The sequence below is a fragment of the Cebus imitator genome, unplaced genomic scaffold (assembly GCF_001604975.1).
Source record: "Cebus imitator isolate Cc_AM_T3 unplaced genomic scaffold, Cebus_imitator-1.0 Scaffold541, whole genome shotgun sequence".
In the NCBI taxonomy this organism is placed as follows: domain Eukaryota; kingdom Metazoa; phylum Chordata; class Mammalia; order Primates; family Cebidae; genus Cebus; species Cebus imitator.
This window is the reverse complement of record NW_016107856.1, coordinates 1,428,241-1,444,067: the sequence shown is the minus strand read 5'-3', so window position 1 is coordinate 1,444,067 and position 15,827 is coordinate 1,428,241. Positions and strand designations below refer to the sequence as shown.

General features: G+C 41.1%; 1 protein-coding gene across 4 annotated transcripts in view; it reads right to left on the bottom strand.

Moving 5' to 3' along the window:
* CUNH1orf226 (chromosome unknown C1orf226 homolog) overlaps positions 1–15,827 on the bottom strand; it is a 311,510-nt gene that overhangs the window by 36,707 nt on the left and 258,976 nt on the right. For all 4 annotated transcript variants that reach the window (XM_017515038.2, XM_017515039.2, XM_037733653.1 and 1 more), the window contains one exon: positions 8,057–8,198. In XM_017515038.2, coding sequence (XP_017370527.1) covers positions 8,057–8,198 — 142 coding nt within the window. The remainder of the gene's footprint in view (positions 1–8,056; positions 8,199–15,827) is intronic.

Sequence of the window (15,827 nt, the reverse complement as noted above, 5' to 3'; positions counted from 1 at the left end):
AAAAAAAAAAAAAAAAAAAAAAAGCGAAGCCTGCAAAGCATGCTGAAAAGCAGCTAGTGGGGTCAAAAGGGAAGGAGTGTGTGGTGGGGGAGCCCCAGAAGCTGCCAAAGCACACTTCATTCCTGGGGATGGGCACTGCAGAGACAGGTGGCCCTTAGGAAAACCTGCCGGGTAGCTTCAGGAAGGGCTGGCAGGGCAGCAGACACCAGATCACTGGAGGCTAAAAAGATATCAGCAAGAGTGGAAGAAAATAAGAAAATAGACAGTGAGTGAAGAAAAGCCATGCAAGAAGCCTGGCTACCAAGGAGAGGAGAGAGAGAAGGTCATGGGTAGGAGGGAGATAAAGGGACAAGGAAGGATTAATTTTGTTTTGTTTTTAAGATAAGAAAGACTTGACCTTATCTATCTGCAGTTGGGAGAGGAAGGGAAAGGCAGCATAGCAGATAATTTGGGTGAAGATTCAGGAGCACGGGATAACCAGTTGCTCAGAGTTCCAGAGGAGGTGAGATGGAGGTGGAATGCAGACGCGGGCGGCAGGAGAAGGCCACTGTCCACTGAGACAGAAGCTGGGGACAAGCAGGGCTGCTGAATGGTGAAGTAGCCCTGGCTGCGTTTGGGGACCACAAATGTGTAATTGGTCTGTGGGTGGCAGTTTTCTTTAGTGCTGATCAGCGTCACAGGACAAAAATGAAAAAGTACCGTTGGGTTAATGCAGAATTGGGGTTTAGCCAGGTTGGCACAGTCAAGTGAGTAAGGAGTTACAAGCTCAGTCCCAAAGTGCTTGAAATGGCCACTTCCGGCCTTGAAACGGCAACAATAACAGCTTTTAAGCTTAAACAAAACTGCACTAGTTTTATGTGTATGGGCTGAGTATCCCTACCTGAAATGCTTAGGACTACAAGTGTTTTGGATTTTAGAGTTGCCTATTTGCATGTGTATAATGAAATATCTTAGAGATGGGACACACGTCTAAACATGAAATCCACTGATGTGTCATACCCACTTTATATAGCCGAAGGCAATTTTATACAATTTTGTGCATTAAACAACATTTGTGTACATGAAACCATCAGCAAGCGAAGGTATCAAGCGTGGAATTTTCCACTTGTGATATCAAGTTGGTGCTCACAAAGTTACTGATCTTGGAGCATTTCAGATCTTAGATTTTCAGATTAAGGATGCTCACCTGTATTAACTGATTTATCATCATTACTACCCTAAGAGGTGGTTACCAGGAGTTGGGGGGAAGGGAGAGCTACAAGTCAAAGGATATAAAGTTGCAGGTATGCAGGATGCATAAGGCCAGAACTCTAATGTACAACACAAGGATTCTAGTTCATAATATCGTATTCACAATCTTTGCTGACAGTAGATTTTAGGTGCTTTTCTCGCATTAAAAAAAAAAAAAAAGTTTTATTTTCAGAAAGGTCTATCCTACCAAAAGGCTCCAGGTCCTTTCCCATGTTGGATTGTCTGCACTGGGGGAGGAGGGTCACCTCCAAGGGAACAGGGTGTCTCCCAGGAAACCCTCTCCAGGAGGAGTCAGAGAAACAGCACAGGACACAACAGGGCAAGTGCCACAGGAGCAGCGGCCCCACCTGGCTCTGGGCCCCAGGGACGGCCAAGGGCAGCTGCTGCCAAATGACACAAAAGATAAACCTCCCCCAGGGAGGGAACAGTAGTCAGAACAGGGAGGAAAGAAAGGCAGGCACAGAGAGGAAGAGAGGGAGGAGGCACACAATGAAAGTGAGCAACATCACTGAAAACACTGCTGAAAACCATGAAAAGATGTGACAAGACAGCGCTTTCTAGCTCCTCCAGAGTAAATATGTTTCCTCTGCACAATGGAGGGCCTGCTGACATGTCAGGTGGGCTGGCTCCACTGGTCAGATAAACATCGCACTAAACAAAAAGCTCCCAAACATGGAAAGTGAGATTCTTGTAAAAAACCGTCCACCAGCAGTTCCACTCTGGGCTGCCCTCAAGGTGTCCCATTAGACAACAATCTTCGTAGTCAAAAATACTCTGGGAGAAGCATTTACAGTAAGAAGAAACACATTCCTAGCAGTTTATAGACAGTAAAAACACGCGTGGGGGGATGTAAAAAGGAAGTGACTATGGGCAAGGCAGTAAACAGCCTTCCTTGATAAGAAAACATTTCCAATTCCAGAACGAAATGCTAATTCCAAATACTCAGACTCAAACTATGTTTAGCCTCATGGCCTTGCTCTACACAATCACCAGAGGGCGTCCAGCTAATCATTTCACTTGGAAATGTCATAAAATCATAGTACTGGAGAGGCCCTGTCTAGCTCCCTCGCTGTACAGATCAGGTCATGTCTTCTGGAGTCCACACTGGAAAACTCGACAAACAGTGGGTACTTACGGAGAGCATATTATATGCTAGGCACTATGCTGCTTTACATAGATTCTTCACAATACCAGACAGATGAGAAAACGAAGCTCCAGAGAGACCATGAAATTTGCTGAGGATTAGCCAGCTGAAAGGTGGTAGAGTTGGGGTTCAAGCCAGTGGTTCTGGTGCTGGAACCTAAGTCTCCGTGGCTCCTCTAGCCCGTGGCCCCAGCAATCTCTCCATCGTGCCACTCTGTATCTTCACTTCTGTGTGTGTCAACTGGGCTAAGTCACTATGGTACCAAGGTATTTGGTCAAATATTATTCTAGATGTTGCTGTGAAGGTATTTTTTTTTTAATAAGATTAACATTTAAATCATTAGACTCTGAGCCAAGCTGATTGCTCCCCCATAATATGGGAAGACCTCATCCAATCAGTTGAAAGTCCTAACAGAGCAAAGGCTGACCTACCTGGAGGAAGAGGAATTCTGCCAGCAGACAGCCTTCACACGCAAACTGCAATTCTTCCCTGGGTCTCCAGCCTGCTGGCCTATCCTGCAAATTTTGGATCTACCAAGCCTCTACAGTTCCAGGAGCCAATTCTTTATAATGAGTCTCTCTTTTTCTCTATATGCCCCTGACTAACACAATTTCCATCAGCCTACAGGCCTTCTCCTCATCTTCACGAGCAGGGGAGAACGCTTGCTGTCTCCCTTTCCCTGCAGGGATGCCCATATTATTTAGCATACCCAGCGCATGCTTAATCTCCTTGCAGAGACTCAGTGCTCTGTTGGACATCTTAAACCTTGAAGAAACTGTACCAGGCCTGACAGGCTTTCCTAGAATGGGCCCTCATGTAGAATATCAACTACATTTTTCTTAGGAAGAGTAGTATAAGGAAAATGCTAAGCAGCTGAAGTCTCACGTATAGTTATGAGATTTGGGAAAACTACCTCCAAAAAGGTAATAAAAAAGAGAGAGAGAAACATAGCTGGTATGCCTGTTATTTCAAAGCTGACCATCTGTTACAATCAAGGAGTGTGAGCACACTGGCCTTTGTAGCCATGGTCACCGTCACCACCTTCTCGTCAATACTCTGCTCAGTCTCCCAGTGTCACCTCAATTCTACCTGCTCCCTGCACGCCAATTGTCATCATTCCTCATCAAAGGGGGCTGTTTAAAAGTCACTCCCTGTTGAAATCTCTACTCAATTTCTGTGTTCCTTTTGGCATACAGTAAGCATTTAACAAACACTTGTTGACAATGACTAAAACATATGTACTCCTTGCCACACTCACTGACTGTGCTTGTCACTTTATTCAACAAGTCTTAATTGTGCTAGGAAGTCCCTACCTTCCCAGAGCTCATACTCCACTAAAGACAGAGGACGCTACACTTTATGTCTGGTACACAGTGGACTAAATGTTAATGTTAATGGCATCAGCCAGGAGTGAAGAAAACACGGGAACCCAGAAAAAAAGGGTTTAAATTTTCTGAATGAGCGTGGGAGCTAAAAGTCAGGCTTCCCAGAAGACGTAGTGCTAGGCTTGAAGGATGAGTAGGATATCTGCAAAGAGGTGAAGGCAGGGACCCACGGCAGAGGGAACAGTGTTGACTGTGCCTGGAAAGTCCATGATACCATATGTTCCAAGGAGGAAGGAGCTCAGGGAACAAGGGAGGAGTGAGGGAAGTAAGACTAAAAGAAAAGGACAGGAAGTGATCCTTATGGAATCCCCACTGGGTCTTCAGAGAATCGTGAATCACACCAAGCCCACTCCACCCAGCAGACCACTGCAGGGGCCAGAAGTGCAAGAAAAGAGCATTTCCCACTGCAAAAGGGAAATAAGATCTACCCCTTGGTGTTGTTAATATAAGATGCTATCCAGGTGGTTCTCTCCACCTGGCCAGACCATATGACCCTGACCTCTGTGGCCAGCAGCTGAGTGATGGGTTCTGATTGGGGTCTTGGAGATTAGATCAAATACCTCTGATGGTTGTTCTGTGATAATAACAGTGTTCAAATGCTCAGCCTCTGGACACCCTCTCTGTGTCCAACCCCCTTTCACTCCAGGAATAACTGTCTTCACTGGAGAAAATACCCTTTACTTTTTGCTTAAAATTTCTTTGTACATGTGCATACTGGCTGCCAATGTGACTGTGGGTTAAAAAGCTTTTGAGGGTTAGGATGTGGCTCTCCACCAACCAGGCCACCAACAGGGCATGGGCATGACCAAAGAAGAGTTAACAATGTCAGACTTCAATCTTCTCCAGCTAGCAGTTCTCATGGCGAATCTTCCAATTCAGAAATGAGCAGACTGGCTTCTGTTCTCTGAGCCAAGCAACCAGCTAGAGGTCTGATGTGTCTTCCATATAAGGTTTCTAGGAAACTGTCACCATTATGCTCTAAAAATTGACCAGCAGAGATATATAAAGCATTCACCAAAGTGTGCCTCTATTTCTCTGCTTTATCTCTAAGTCCTAGATCACAGAGACGGAACAATTTTAAGGTTTACATCACATTAGGACTGTGGCTTGCTGTAAACTGAGACTGGCCAAGGGTACATGACAGAATGCAAGGTTCCATCTGTGTGATAATACTTTATGAGTCAAGATCACTGAGATGCTGTCATTAGTAATGGAATGTCATTACTTAATAGAAATGAGTAAGCCAAAACAGAAGTGAAATAATTCCCTCTATTCACATAGAAACTGAGCACTAGGATGAAAATAATGTCAGGTTTTCAAGATTTATAACTAGTATATATCTAAGATTTGTAACTGATATATATCTATTTATAACTAATATATATCTAAGATTTATAACTAATATATATCTATTTATAACTGATATATATCTAAGGTTTATAACTAATATATATCTATTTATAACTAATATATATCTAAGATTTATAACTAATACATATCTATTTATAACTAATATATATCTAAAACATATATCTAATAATATATATTTTCTTTTTTATAATGGATATATAACTAATCTATATCTAAGGTATTAAGGCTATAAAAGTACAGTGAAAAGTCAATCTTCCTGCCACCCCAGCCACCCAGTTCCTTTTCCCAGGATGAACCACAGTTACCAGTTTCTTGTGTGCTATTCTGGAGATAGTCCATGCATAAGAAATGTGTGTGTGTGCACGCATGTGTATACATATATACCTACATATACACACACATTTAAATCTATGGATTTTTAATACAATTGATAGCACGTCATATCCACAGTTCTATTTTTTTTCCTTTTTTCACCATTCTAAACTTTGACCTTTTTGGGTTTTTTTTGAGATGGAGTCTCACTCTTTCACTCACGCTAGAGTGCAGTCGCATGATTTTGGCTCACTGCAACTTCTGCCTCCCAGGCTCAAGCAATTCTCCTACCTCAGCCTCCTGAGTAGCTGGGATTACAGGCTTGCACCACCACAGCCAGCTAATTTTTTATATTTTTGGTAGAGGTGGGGTTTCTCCATTTTGGCCAGGCTGGTCTCAAACTCCTGACCTTAAGTGATCTGCCTGCCTCAGTCTCCCAAAGTGCTGGGATTACAGGTGTGAGCCACCACACCTGACCCTTAAACTTTGACTTTTTTAAGTAAGAAAAATATCTTGAAGATGGCTTTACATTGGTTCATAGAGAACTAACTCATTCTTCTTAATGGTTTGTGCAAAGTATTGAATTTATTTAAAAGTCCCCTCTTGCTGTTTCTAATCCATTGGTTCTATAACAAATTCTTTGTTAACCTTATACATGAAGCATTTCACACCTGTATGCATCTACTTTAGGATTAATTCTTAGAAGAGAATTTGAAGGAAATTTGGGGGTCAAAAGGCATACGGATTTTCAAATTTAATAAAGATTTTCACATTTTTTCCATATGGATTCTCCATCTACCATTTGCTAAATTTGCAAACATATCTGGGTCTGTATATGAGTTTCTATTCTGATCTATTCAGGCACCTATTTGAACATGAATTTTACCTATTGTAAGTACAGTTTTACCTGTTATAGCTTTATCATGTCTTTTTCTATGAGGAAAGCCACTCCTCCTCTGCTATCATTCATCTTTTTCAGAATTTTTTCTATTCTTGTTTTTTAATTTTCATATATTTACTTTAAAATAATAGCACATATGTATGTGGTGCATTCTCTGCACAAGCACCAGGCTCAGCATTTTAAAAGTATCAGTTTCTCTAATTATGACAATAATTCTGAAGTACTGCTATTTCTGTTTTTTGGAAGAGTAAACTAAAGCACAGAGAGGTTATGGAACTTGCCCAAGATCACACAGGCAGTGACTACTGCAGCTACAATGCAAGGCCAGGGTCTTCTCTCTGTTTGCAGCGTAGGGTTTCTTTTGTTGTTTTTGAACTTTTTGAGTGGGGTGCTTAATTAATTTGACTTTCATGATTTGGCATCTGTTAATGTAAATAACTGAACCTTTGAATTTTCCTCTGAGCACTGCTTTAGCTATAGCCCATGAGTTTTGAACGCTGTAGCTTACTGTGCTGCCTCCTTTGCTGCTAAAAATCTGTATTGTCATGTTAAGTTTACAGATTCACAAAGGAAGAATTAATATTTTTATGATGTTGAGCTTTTCCATCAAAGAATATGGCATACCTTTCCATTTGTTTAAGATTTTTTTTCATAGAAAACATATACATTTTTATTGGGATTATTTGTAAGTATCTTATTTTTTTCATTGTTATTTTAATGGATTTTTTTCTTCCACTATGACTTCTAACCAACTCTTCTTGGAATATACTAAAACCACAGATATATCTGTATGTGTTATTAAACTCTGACTTTCTAGCTGAATTCTCTTATTATTTCTAATAGTTCTCAGTTTATTTTCTTAGGTTTCCCATGTTAAAAATTAACATAAACAATATTATTTTTTTACCTGCTCTTTTTCTTGCCCATACTTCATTTTTTTCACATTTATTGTTAAATAATACAACATTCTTATCTCCTTCCTCTTTTATTTTTTTAAGATAGTCTAGCTCTGTTGCCTAGGCTGGAGTGCAGTGACACAATCTTGGCTCACTGCAACCTCCACCTCCTGGGTTCAAGCAATTCTCCTGCCTCAGCCTTCCAAGTAGCTGAGACTACAGGTGTGTACCACCACACGTTGCTAATTTTTATATTTTCAGTAGAGATGGAGTTTCACCATGTTGGCCAGACTGGTCTTGAATTCCTGGGCTCAAGTGATCCGCCCATCTCAGCCTCCCAAAGTGCTAGGATTTCAGGCTGAGCCACGGCGCCCAGCCTCCTTCCTGACTTTTAATGAGGCTTGAAAGTTGGAGATATTAAAATACTATCCACATTGAGAACTTACAGAACTACAGAAATTAGAAATTTAATAAAACAAACTATTTAGGTAATTATACATTTATGTTCTTTCTAATTTGTTTTACAGGGGTGCTTTTTTACTGAAATTTTCTTTGAAGTCAGATTTGGCAGCATAGCAACTCTACCTCTCCCTGATATCATTTAATAATTTAAACATCTTTAATTTCTGTTATAAAAGTAATACATGTTCCTTAAGGAGAATCTAGAATTTGGAGAAAAACAGAATACATAAAATGTTTCTTAGAATGAATTCACAGCCTGGGGCTCCAGTGATCCACTGGAGCCTACTGTGCGCACTGCCTCTCCATCCACATCCGCAGAAGCCACGGTGCCTACCTGGGTCCCCTGAGCTGTTGCTGTTCTTCTCACTCTCTCCATCTTCCTGGCCATCTGCATTCTGCTGCGTGTGCTGCAGGCTCAGCTTGTGGCAGACCTCAAAAGCCTGTCCCACCGTCCGAACAATTCTCATAGCTTGGCTCTGGGAAGGAGAAAGGAGAACGGGGTGGGTAAGAATGTGCAAGAAGCATATGGACAGAAACTTATGAAGCAGCAAAGGAAAGAGACAGAAAAACCTAGAGTTGTTCAGATATGCACGTACAAATGAATGCAAAGATACTTTCCCTTCCTGAAATACTCCAGAAAATAGAAACCGTCACCACAGTTCTGAAATAATCAGTTAGCTGAAAAGACAGAGAGCAAATATGCCAATTGTGGATTTAGCCCCAATTCCTTCCTCCCTTGGGTAATACAGGTAGTCAATATGCTTCAGAATCTTTTGCCAACCATGATCAAATGTTGAGTGGGTCCATCAAACTAAGAGGAACTCGGCTATCACTTTTTCTTTTTTGAATGCTGCTGTAAATGTTGATTTTTCCTGGAGCTCCTGCAGACCAAGGGCGGTGGTAACATGAGGCTTGGAAGCCATGGCCTAAACAGCAGCAACCAATGGAAGCTCAGCACCCAACTCCTCTGGAACGCTACTAGTTGGCAGCCAACTAAATCTAAGGTAAGCCTTTCCCAGACTGCCTCCAAAGACCTCACACACTTGGGTCTGGTCTGTGGCTCCTTTCTTTCTTTTGTTTTGCTACTTAATCTCTTGCTTGAAGAGCCCAAGAAGGGAACTTGACCCTAGTTCTCAGTATTCCACCATTTAGAAAAGGAAAGAGAGGACAACGAAGACTGTTCCTATGTAGAGTCTTAGACCACCCATGCAGGCTGTGAGGAAGAGCCACATGCAGGGGTTCTAGAGCATGGCCTCAAAGAGAGATAACTGACTATGGTTTGATGATGTCAGCTTTTGCTTTCTTTCAAGGACAGAAATGAGTGTTGTGGTTTATAAGAGTTTTAGATCTCAGGCTGGGAAGGTCTCAGCACATTGCTTCTCTTTCCTCAGTGGACCTCAAGCATCCCACCACCATGGGCTACAGTTTAATTGTGACTGTCACCCTTTACTCAAGTCTAACATTAATCGCGTTTTGGATTATCTGACTTCAGGTTAGCCATGCTACCTGTTGACACCATAAAGTCCATCCATCACATCCAAACCCCCCCAGGTAATGGCAGCAATCAAGTAGGGCTTTTCATCAGCATGAGGTAGCTGGTATTACACTACCTAACTGATATCCAGTGTTTTGATAAGCCTAGAAGGCCTTCTTGAAGGTAGTAATAAAAAAAATGAGATAATTGTAACATGAAATGCCTAAATGAAGCGCATAATACAAGGGGCTCATCTTTCCCATTACTATCTTCACGAACTCCTAGGGACCTTAGAACCCTGTGCATAGAACAACTGCTGCAGTCCATTCTCTGCTGGGTATAACTCTAAAATTGCTTTTTCTCGAGCCTGGAGTCATTTCTAAGTTCCTTCTGTTTATTTCAGGCCAGAGCATCCATATTAATGTGAAAAGGCATCTTGGCTGATTATCATCTACATGTTAATTTCAGATCTCAGTCTACTCTACTGCTCCTTGTATTCCTCAATTCAAACACCCTCCTAGAAGTAACTGTTTGACAGCTCTAACCTTTCTTAGCCATTATATTAGCTCCAGGGATATCACTGGTCTCTCACCTGGAACATCCTGACACTTCTGGGAGATGAGAACCTTAAGTGAAGCAGGAGGAGTTGGGTAACTTCTGTGGGGTCCACCATCACCCAGTGGTGAATCAGAACCTCTGTTTTCTATGTCTACCCCTTAATTTCCACCTGTGTCCACAGGGCAGGCTTAGGGCCCTTCTCATACCATAGGCTTGCAGTGTCTGAGAGAGTTCTATCTGCACAGGAAGTTGAGAAGCAGTAGGTATCAGTCCTAAGCAAGAAGCCCCTACTCCCAGAACACAAAAAGGTGTGATTTAGAAGACACAGTCCTTAACAAATGTGGGCCAAGAACACTCCAGCTTTCTACATCTCCTTTAGCCATCAAGCTGTGCTGAGCCAGGAGGCTTAACTCTCAGGTGAAAAAGGAGAAGAAAAGGCTCCTACATCAGAAAGTGTATTCCCCTGGGCCTTGAGATTTTGTGAGAGTAACAGCAGGCTGAGGATGGTCAATCGTCTATAGCAAATCTCATTACTAGCTTACTAAACCTTAGGTATGACTTTTTCTGTCTACCGCATATACTCAGTGTCCATTATATAGACACTTTTGCCCCTTTCTTCTCTGACTCTTGGGAATTTTGCTCTCCTAGGTTCTTTACAAGAGGTAGAAAACGTAAATGTTTTCGGTTGTAACAATAAAATATGATAAGTCCAAATGATATGTAGAAATTAAGGGTTTAATTCCATTACTGTATTCTCTTACATAAATTAACCCAGATATCTCATGCTGAATAAATACCTGCAAAGACTGAGTTAGTCTTTTCCCATTGGTATCATTCCCAGGGCACAGACTCAGCTTCTCCCTTTAAAATACAGTTATATAGAAAATTCCAAATTCACTACAGGGTTTGTTCCTATAACATCTCAGGTTTTCCTAAGGAAGACGTGTTACAAATTCCATCATCTGTAAATCACAGACACTTCCTTTAACCAGCTTTTAAGATATTAAAAATTTTAAAATCCTCAAACAAATGTCCCTGGTCTATGGGATTAGACAGGGGTAGGGATCAAATTTCTAAATTTATCTTTGGAAGGAAGCCCTCAGATTTAAATAAGAGGATAATGTTGGTGGGAGAATGACTTACGGAGGACTTGTATTTCTCAGGCATCACAAGATGACAATGGATGATAGGATATGCTCAGAACTGAGCCCTTTAAGAATGTAGACTCCAGCTCAAATCTCTATTCTGCCACCTTTATCATGGACAAACATGCAGAACATACTCACATGTTCAACTATTTATAAGCCCAAAGTGTTTGTAAGGAAGTGGGCTGGTTTTAATGCTTAATATTTATACCACTTTATTTTTATATTTTACTAGTACTTTTTACTAGAATCAGCAACTGCCCCTAACCTCTACCTGATTCCCCTGAAAAAGTAGAAAATGCAGATTTTAGGTTTACTGGTCCTGCCTTTCCCATGCTGGAAAGGGCATCCCACCCCTCAGCCTCCCATTTCCTTACTATCCTCCCACTGTCAGTTGTTCTCTACAGTATTTCCATAACTGCACAGAAAAAGTGGTTCAGTGATGGGTCTATAGCATTATAGCATTTGTTCTGTCACAAAGAGGAATAAATAAATGGATTACACATATGATATCACCTACCACAGTGCCCGGCATACAGTAAATGCTCAATAAATGTTTTATCCTGATTATGGAATTTGCTGCACCAAGAGGCAATTAAGACAGAAGAGAAAAAGCCATGCAGAAAAGGTGGAATTATTTTTATTATAATAGAAACATAAAGAGACTAAGGGAATCGCCTCTTACGTGTGTATGCTAGCATCTAAAAGGCTGTGCATCAGATAGCATAGCCTCTACCACAGCATCAGAGGAAAATTCCTGAGCCCAGTGAATCTTTGGTCTGAGTTAGTATGATGGTTCCTCCGTGAGGAAATTGTTGCATTACGAGTTCTAGATCTGCACATTGAGTGGTAAATGGTTCAATAATTAAATTAACAAATTAAATAAAATGGTTTAATTTATCCTTTATTTTACTCCTTTTATGTGAAGGTTATATTTCTATTCACAGTAAAAGAACACAGTAGCATGTTTTATAAAGAGCCCTCTGCACTTGAACACATAATCAAGCTACTCTGTTTTACAGAATGACTACATACATACTTATAAAAGAATTGCCCTTCCTATCTACCACTCCAGGAGTCAGAAGGGGCTGAACGGCTCCTAATTGTACTCATAAATGGCTATGTGAGTTCTGATGTCCCTTGAACTTTTAGGCTCTCCTTCCTTCACCATTAAAAAAAAAAAAAGAGTCTACTTTTAGAGGATTCTATATGGAGACCTTGTTAGGGAGGTGATTACTTGAAGGTGGCCAGTGGAGGCAGCCTGTGCTTGGCAGGGGCTGTGCCTCTACCATCTGCTCTCTGCACAGCCATGCTGGCTCCTGCCTGCTAGGCTTACCCCACTTGGTTACCCCACCTTCTGGCCTGCTAGGCAAGAAAACTGGTTCTGCCTGTAACCCCAAAATACAAGAATCACACATGCTGGGATTTCATCATTAATAAGCCATGTATGTCTGCACCCAAGAGGGAGAACTCCGGTAAACAGAAGCTTTAAAAAGAATCCCTTCCAGAAGTTTTTAGAAATGCTTGTCTGTGGGTCTCCTAGATCACAGTGAAGCAGTTGCTCCCACCTCATGACCACATACAGGCCTTTGGAGAATAAAGTGGAGGTTTAAAGATAGGAGGCAGAGGTACAAAGAGCGAACAAGTGGGACACTGAAAAGGCAGCTTTTTTGAGTTCCAAAATCTGGCCATTCTCTGGAATTTACTAGATTTTTTTTTTAAAAAAGCATCATTATATTGTATTATTTCTGTACAAACCCATTTTAGTTTTACATAAGACCCTAAAAGTGCTTTGCCACACAGATCAAATCTTCTTGTCCAAAAGCCATTTTCTATTGGTAGCCCAAAAGCATTTGTGGGCTCTTCATTGTCAAGATTAGGCTGGATATGGTTGCTTTGATGTTTTCAAAGCTGGACAGGGATGTCTAATCTCAGAGTGGCTCTTAGCTCCAGATGGAGAGCACTGAAGCTCATGGGAGTGTCAATTACATGAAATTTTGTGAAAATACAGCTGGAAAGGGAGCTTAGAATTGTATATACTTACCTTATACGTACAGCAATGTTTCTTCAAACCACCCATCTTTTCATGCTGACACAGCTTCTTCTCCTACAACCCTAGGACATCCCTCAAACCAGAACCAAAGTTAAGTCCAAATGCAATGAACAGCTGTTCTCTTCAGCACACCTAATGTGAGTATCAAGTATATACCTAGCAGGAGTCAACATCTGATGAACTGCAGCAATGGCCATGAAAATAACACTATATTCACAATCACTGTGGATTGTACACCCAAAAACAAACAAAAGCCTGCAATGGCAGCTTTAGGAAGACGGAAATCAAAAGGTTGGGTCCTGTTCCTCAAGGGCCCATAGAAAAATTATGGTCAATCATGATTTTATTTTCTCCCATCAAAGTACAAACCAGGCCTGACCCTGCTTGGCTAATGAGATCAGAAACATTCAAGGTGATATGGCCATAGACCATGATTTTATTTTCTATTCTCTTTCTTAATGACTTTGTAGTTGGTTGGTCCTGTAAACTTTGGAAATCCTTAAGTGCTATGTACTGTAAAGAATGGTTCTTGTTAGTCATATTCTGCAGCTAATTTGATAAATAATCTTGGGCACTCTTCTGAATTTCACTGTCCTGAAAAAAGCTCTCTCTCTTTACTTGACAACTTATAAAGAAGATTAAAAGAGTCATTAAATAAGCAAGTGGAGAGTATAAGTACAAAATATGAGATGAAGATGATGATGACAATGACAATAAGAAGAGGAGAAAAAAGATAAGAATGGGGCACACATCTTGCAAGTAAGGTTCTTTATTGGCCTACCAGCTCTCCACTCTAGTTTACTATTCCCCTGTCCCCTCCTCCACTCCCCCATCTCTTTTGGGTACTCAAATTTGACTGACAAGTAGTTCTGAATTTTGGACAACTGAAGTCCATGAGGTCAGTTGCAGGACAGCTCGCAGATTTGTAATTCTCATCTATCACAGCAATAAAATATGTCCTTAGCTTGACCTTAACCGCCACAGAATCTTGACAAAAATAGAACTGAATGTTATGTTTCTTTAATGTATTCTTTTTGGGTGTGAGGGGAAACCTTAGTAAAAAAAAATCAGCTTATATCTTTCAAATGATCTTAATCTATGGAATTTACAATGCCAAAGCATGGAAATACATTTATATTTGGACTTCTACATACAGTAGGATCCACAGCACTACGGCTCTGAAATGGTAGATGGGTTAAGTTTTTGTCCAACATATTATTTAATGGCTTTGACTGTATAATTTGGTTGAGGTGATTCCTTGGACATCAGAATATTGCTCAGTATAAGGAAAGTTTAGTTTCAAAGCAGGTGTGCCTTTTGACATTGACAGGACATACTGTATCTAAAAGTTTCCAATAGATAGCTGGGTTTTTCCTTCTACTCTGCTAGTCCATGAAATAGTACCCTAGAGAAAAGAAGTCTGAGTTACAATCTCAGTGCTGTCAGAAACAGCTGAGTGACCGTGGACAAGTTAATTCACCTTTCTCAGTATTGATTTCCTCATCCATAAAGAGAGTGATTCAGACTAAATGAGTTCTGAGACCCATGATTCCTGCATTTTGACTTCCCAACTCAACCCAAAGTATAAAAAACCGACTCGTTCCCTAAATTTAGGGCTTTCCTATCTTTCATCTTTTAAGCTCGACCAGGCAAGTAACTTATTCTTTAGCACATGGCTGTCATCATCATTCAAAATCCATTGCAACCGCTAAAGGACAGTTAAACTTCACAGCTGTGGTCCCCAATTTGATGGTGACAGCATTATGGGAGGAAATTATTTCTCCCAACCCAAACCAATTGAGCTGTGATTGCAGGCAAAATTATTTCAAGGAGCTGCCCGTGAAGATAATGGGGAGATTCCTGTAGCTCCTGTTAATCACCAGCACTTCACGCACTGATGCGTTAATAAGTACAGTCACTGGTAATCAGGGCAGACAGCCATATACTGCTGGGGCCAGGAGGAAATGACAGGAGGATGACATCTGCTCCACGGGAGAGGTCAAGAGACCATGCAAGAGGCTTCTAGAGAGGCAAAAGGCCCTGCAAATGAATACTATCATTATATCTCCCAAGGAGGGGAAACAAGGAATGCCCATGTTATTAGCAAGTGTCTCCACTGGATGCTCTCAGTGAGGAAAAGACCTACTCCCATTCCTCCTTTCTAGCATGGGTCTGAAGTGTGCTAGGGTCCCTCTACCACAATCCTGACAATCCTTCCCAGTCACAGAGAATTTGTTCCTTAAAGATCACGTCACTTTACACACAACAATCAGCACTCCTGAGATGCCTTTCATCTTATTTGATGGCTACAAAAAACTCAAGACCAGAAAAACTCATGTATCTTTCATATGAGTTTTATGTAACAGGGTTTAGTGCTCAAAGTCCTGGCCTGGGAAGGAGGTAGTCTGTTTCTAATCTCAGTGGCATCATTGAGTCACTGTCTGTTTCTACTCTCAGAGGCATCACTGATTCACTGTGTGACCAATGGTGATTTACTTCCCTGGGCCCTTTCTTTCTTCAAGTACAAAATTAAGTCAATATTAACCATACAAGGATATCATGAGGAAAAAAAGAAAATCTATGTTAAAGTGATTTGGGCCATTCAGAGTTAAGGAGCTCTTCATAGCCATGTAATGATTGCAGCTGAGCCCAGTTACAAATGGGTTTTGGAAAACAAAGCAACTTCTGAGTTACATAACTTCCTAATGAGCCAACAACAATAATACAATGGAGTGGGTAAGAGTGTGAGCTCCACAGTCAGACCTTCTGGGTTCAGGTCTGACTCCAGTACTTATTGAGTCTTTACACACATTATGTACCTTAAGGCCCCATTTTCCCACCTATAAAATGAAGAGCACAACAGTACCTGCCTCAT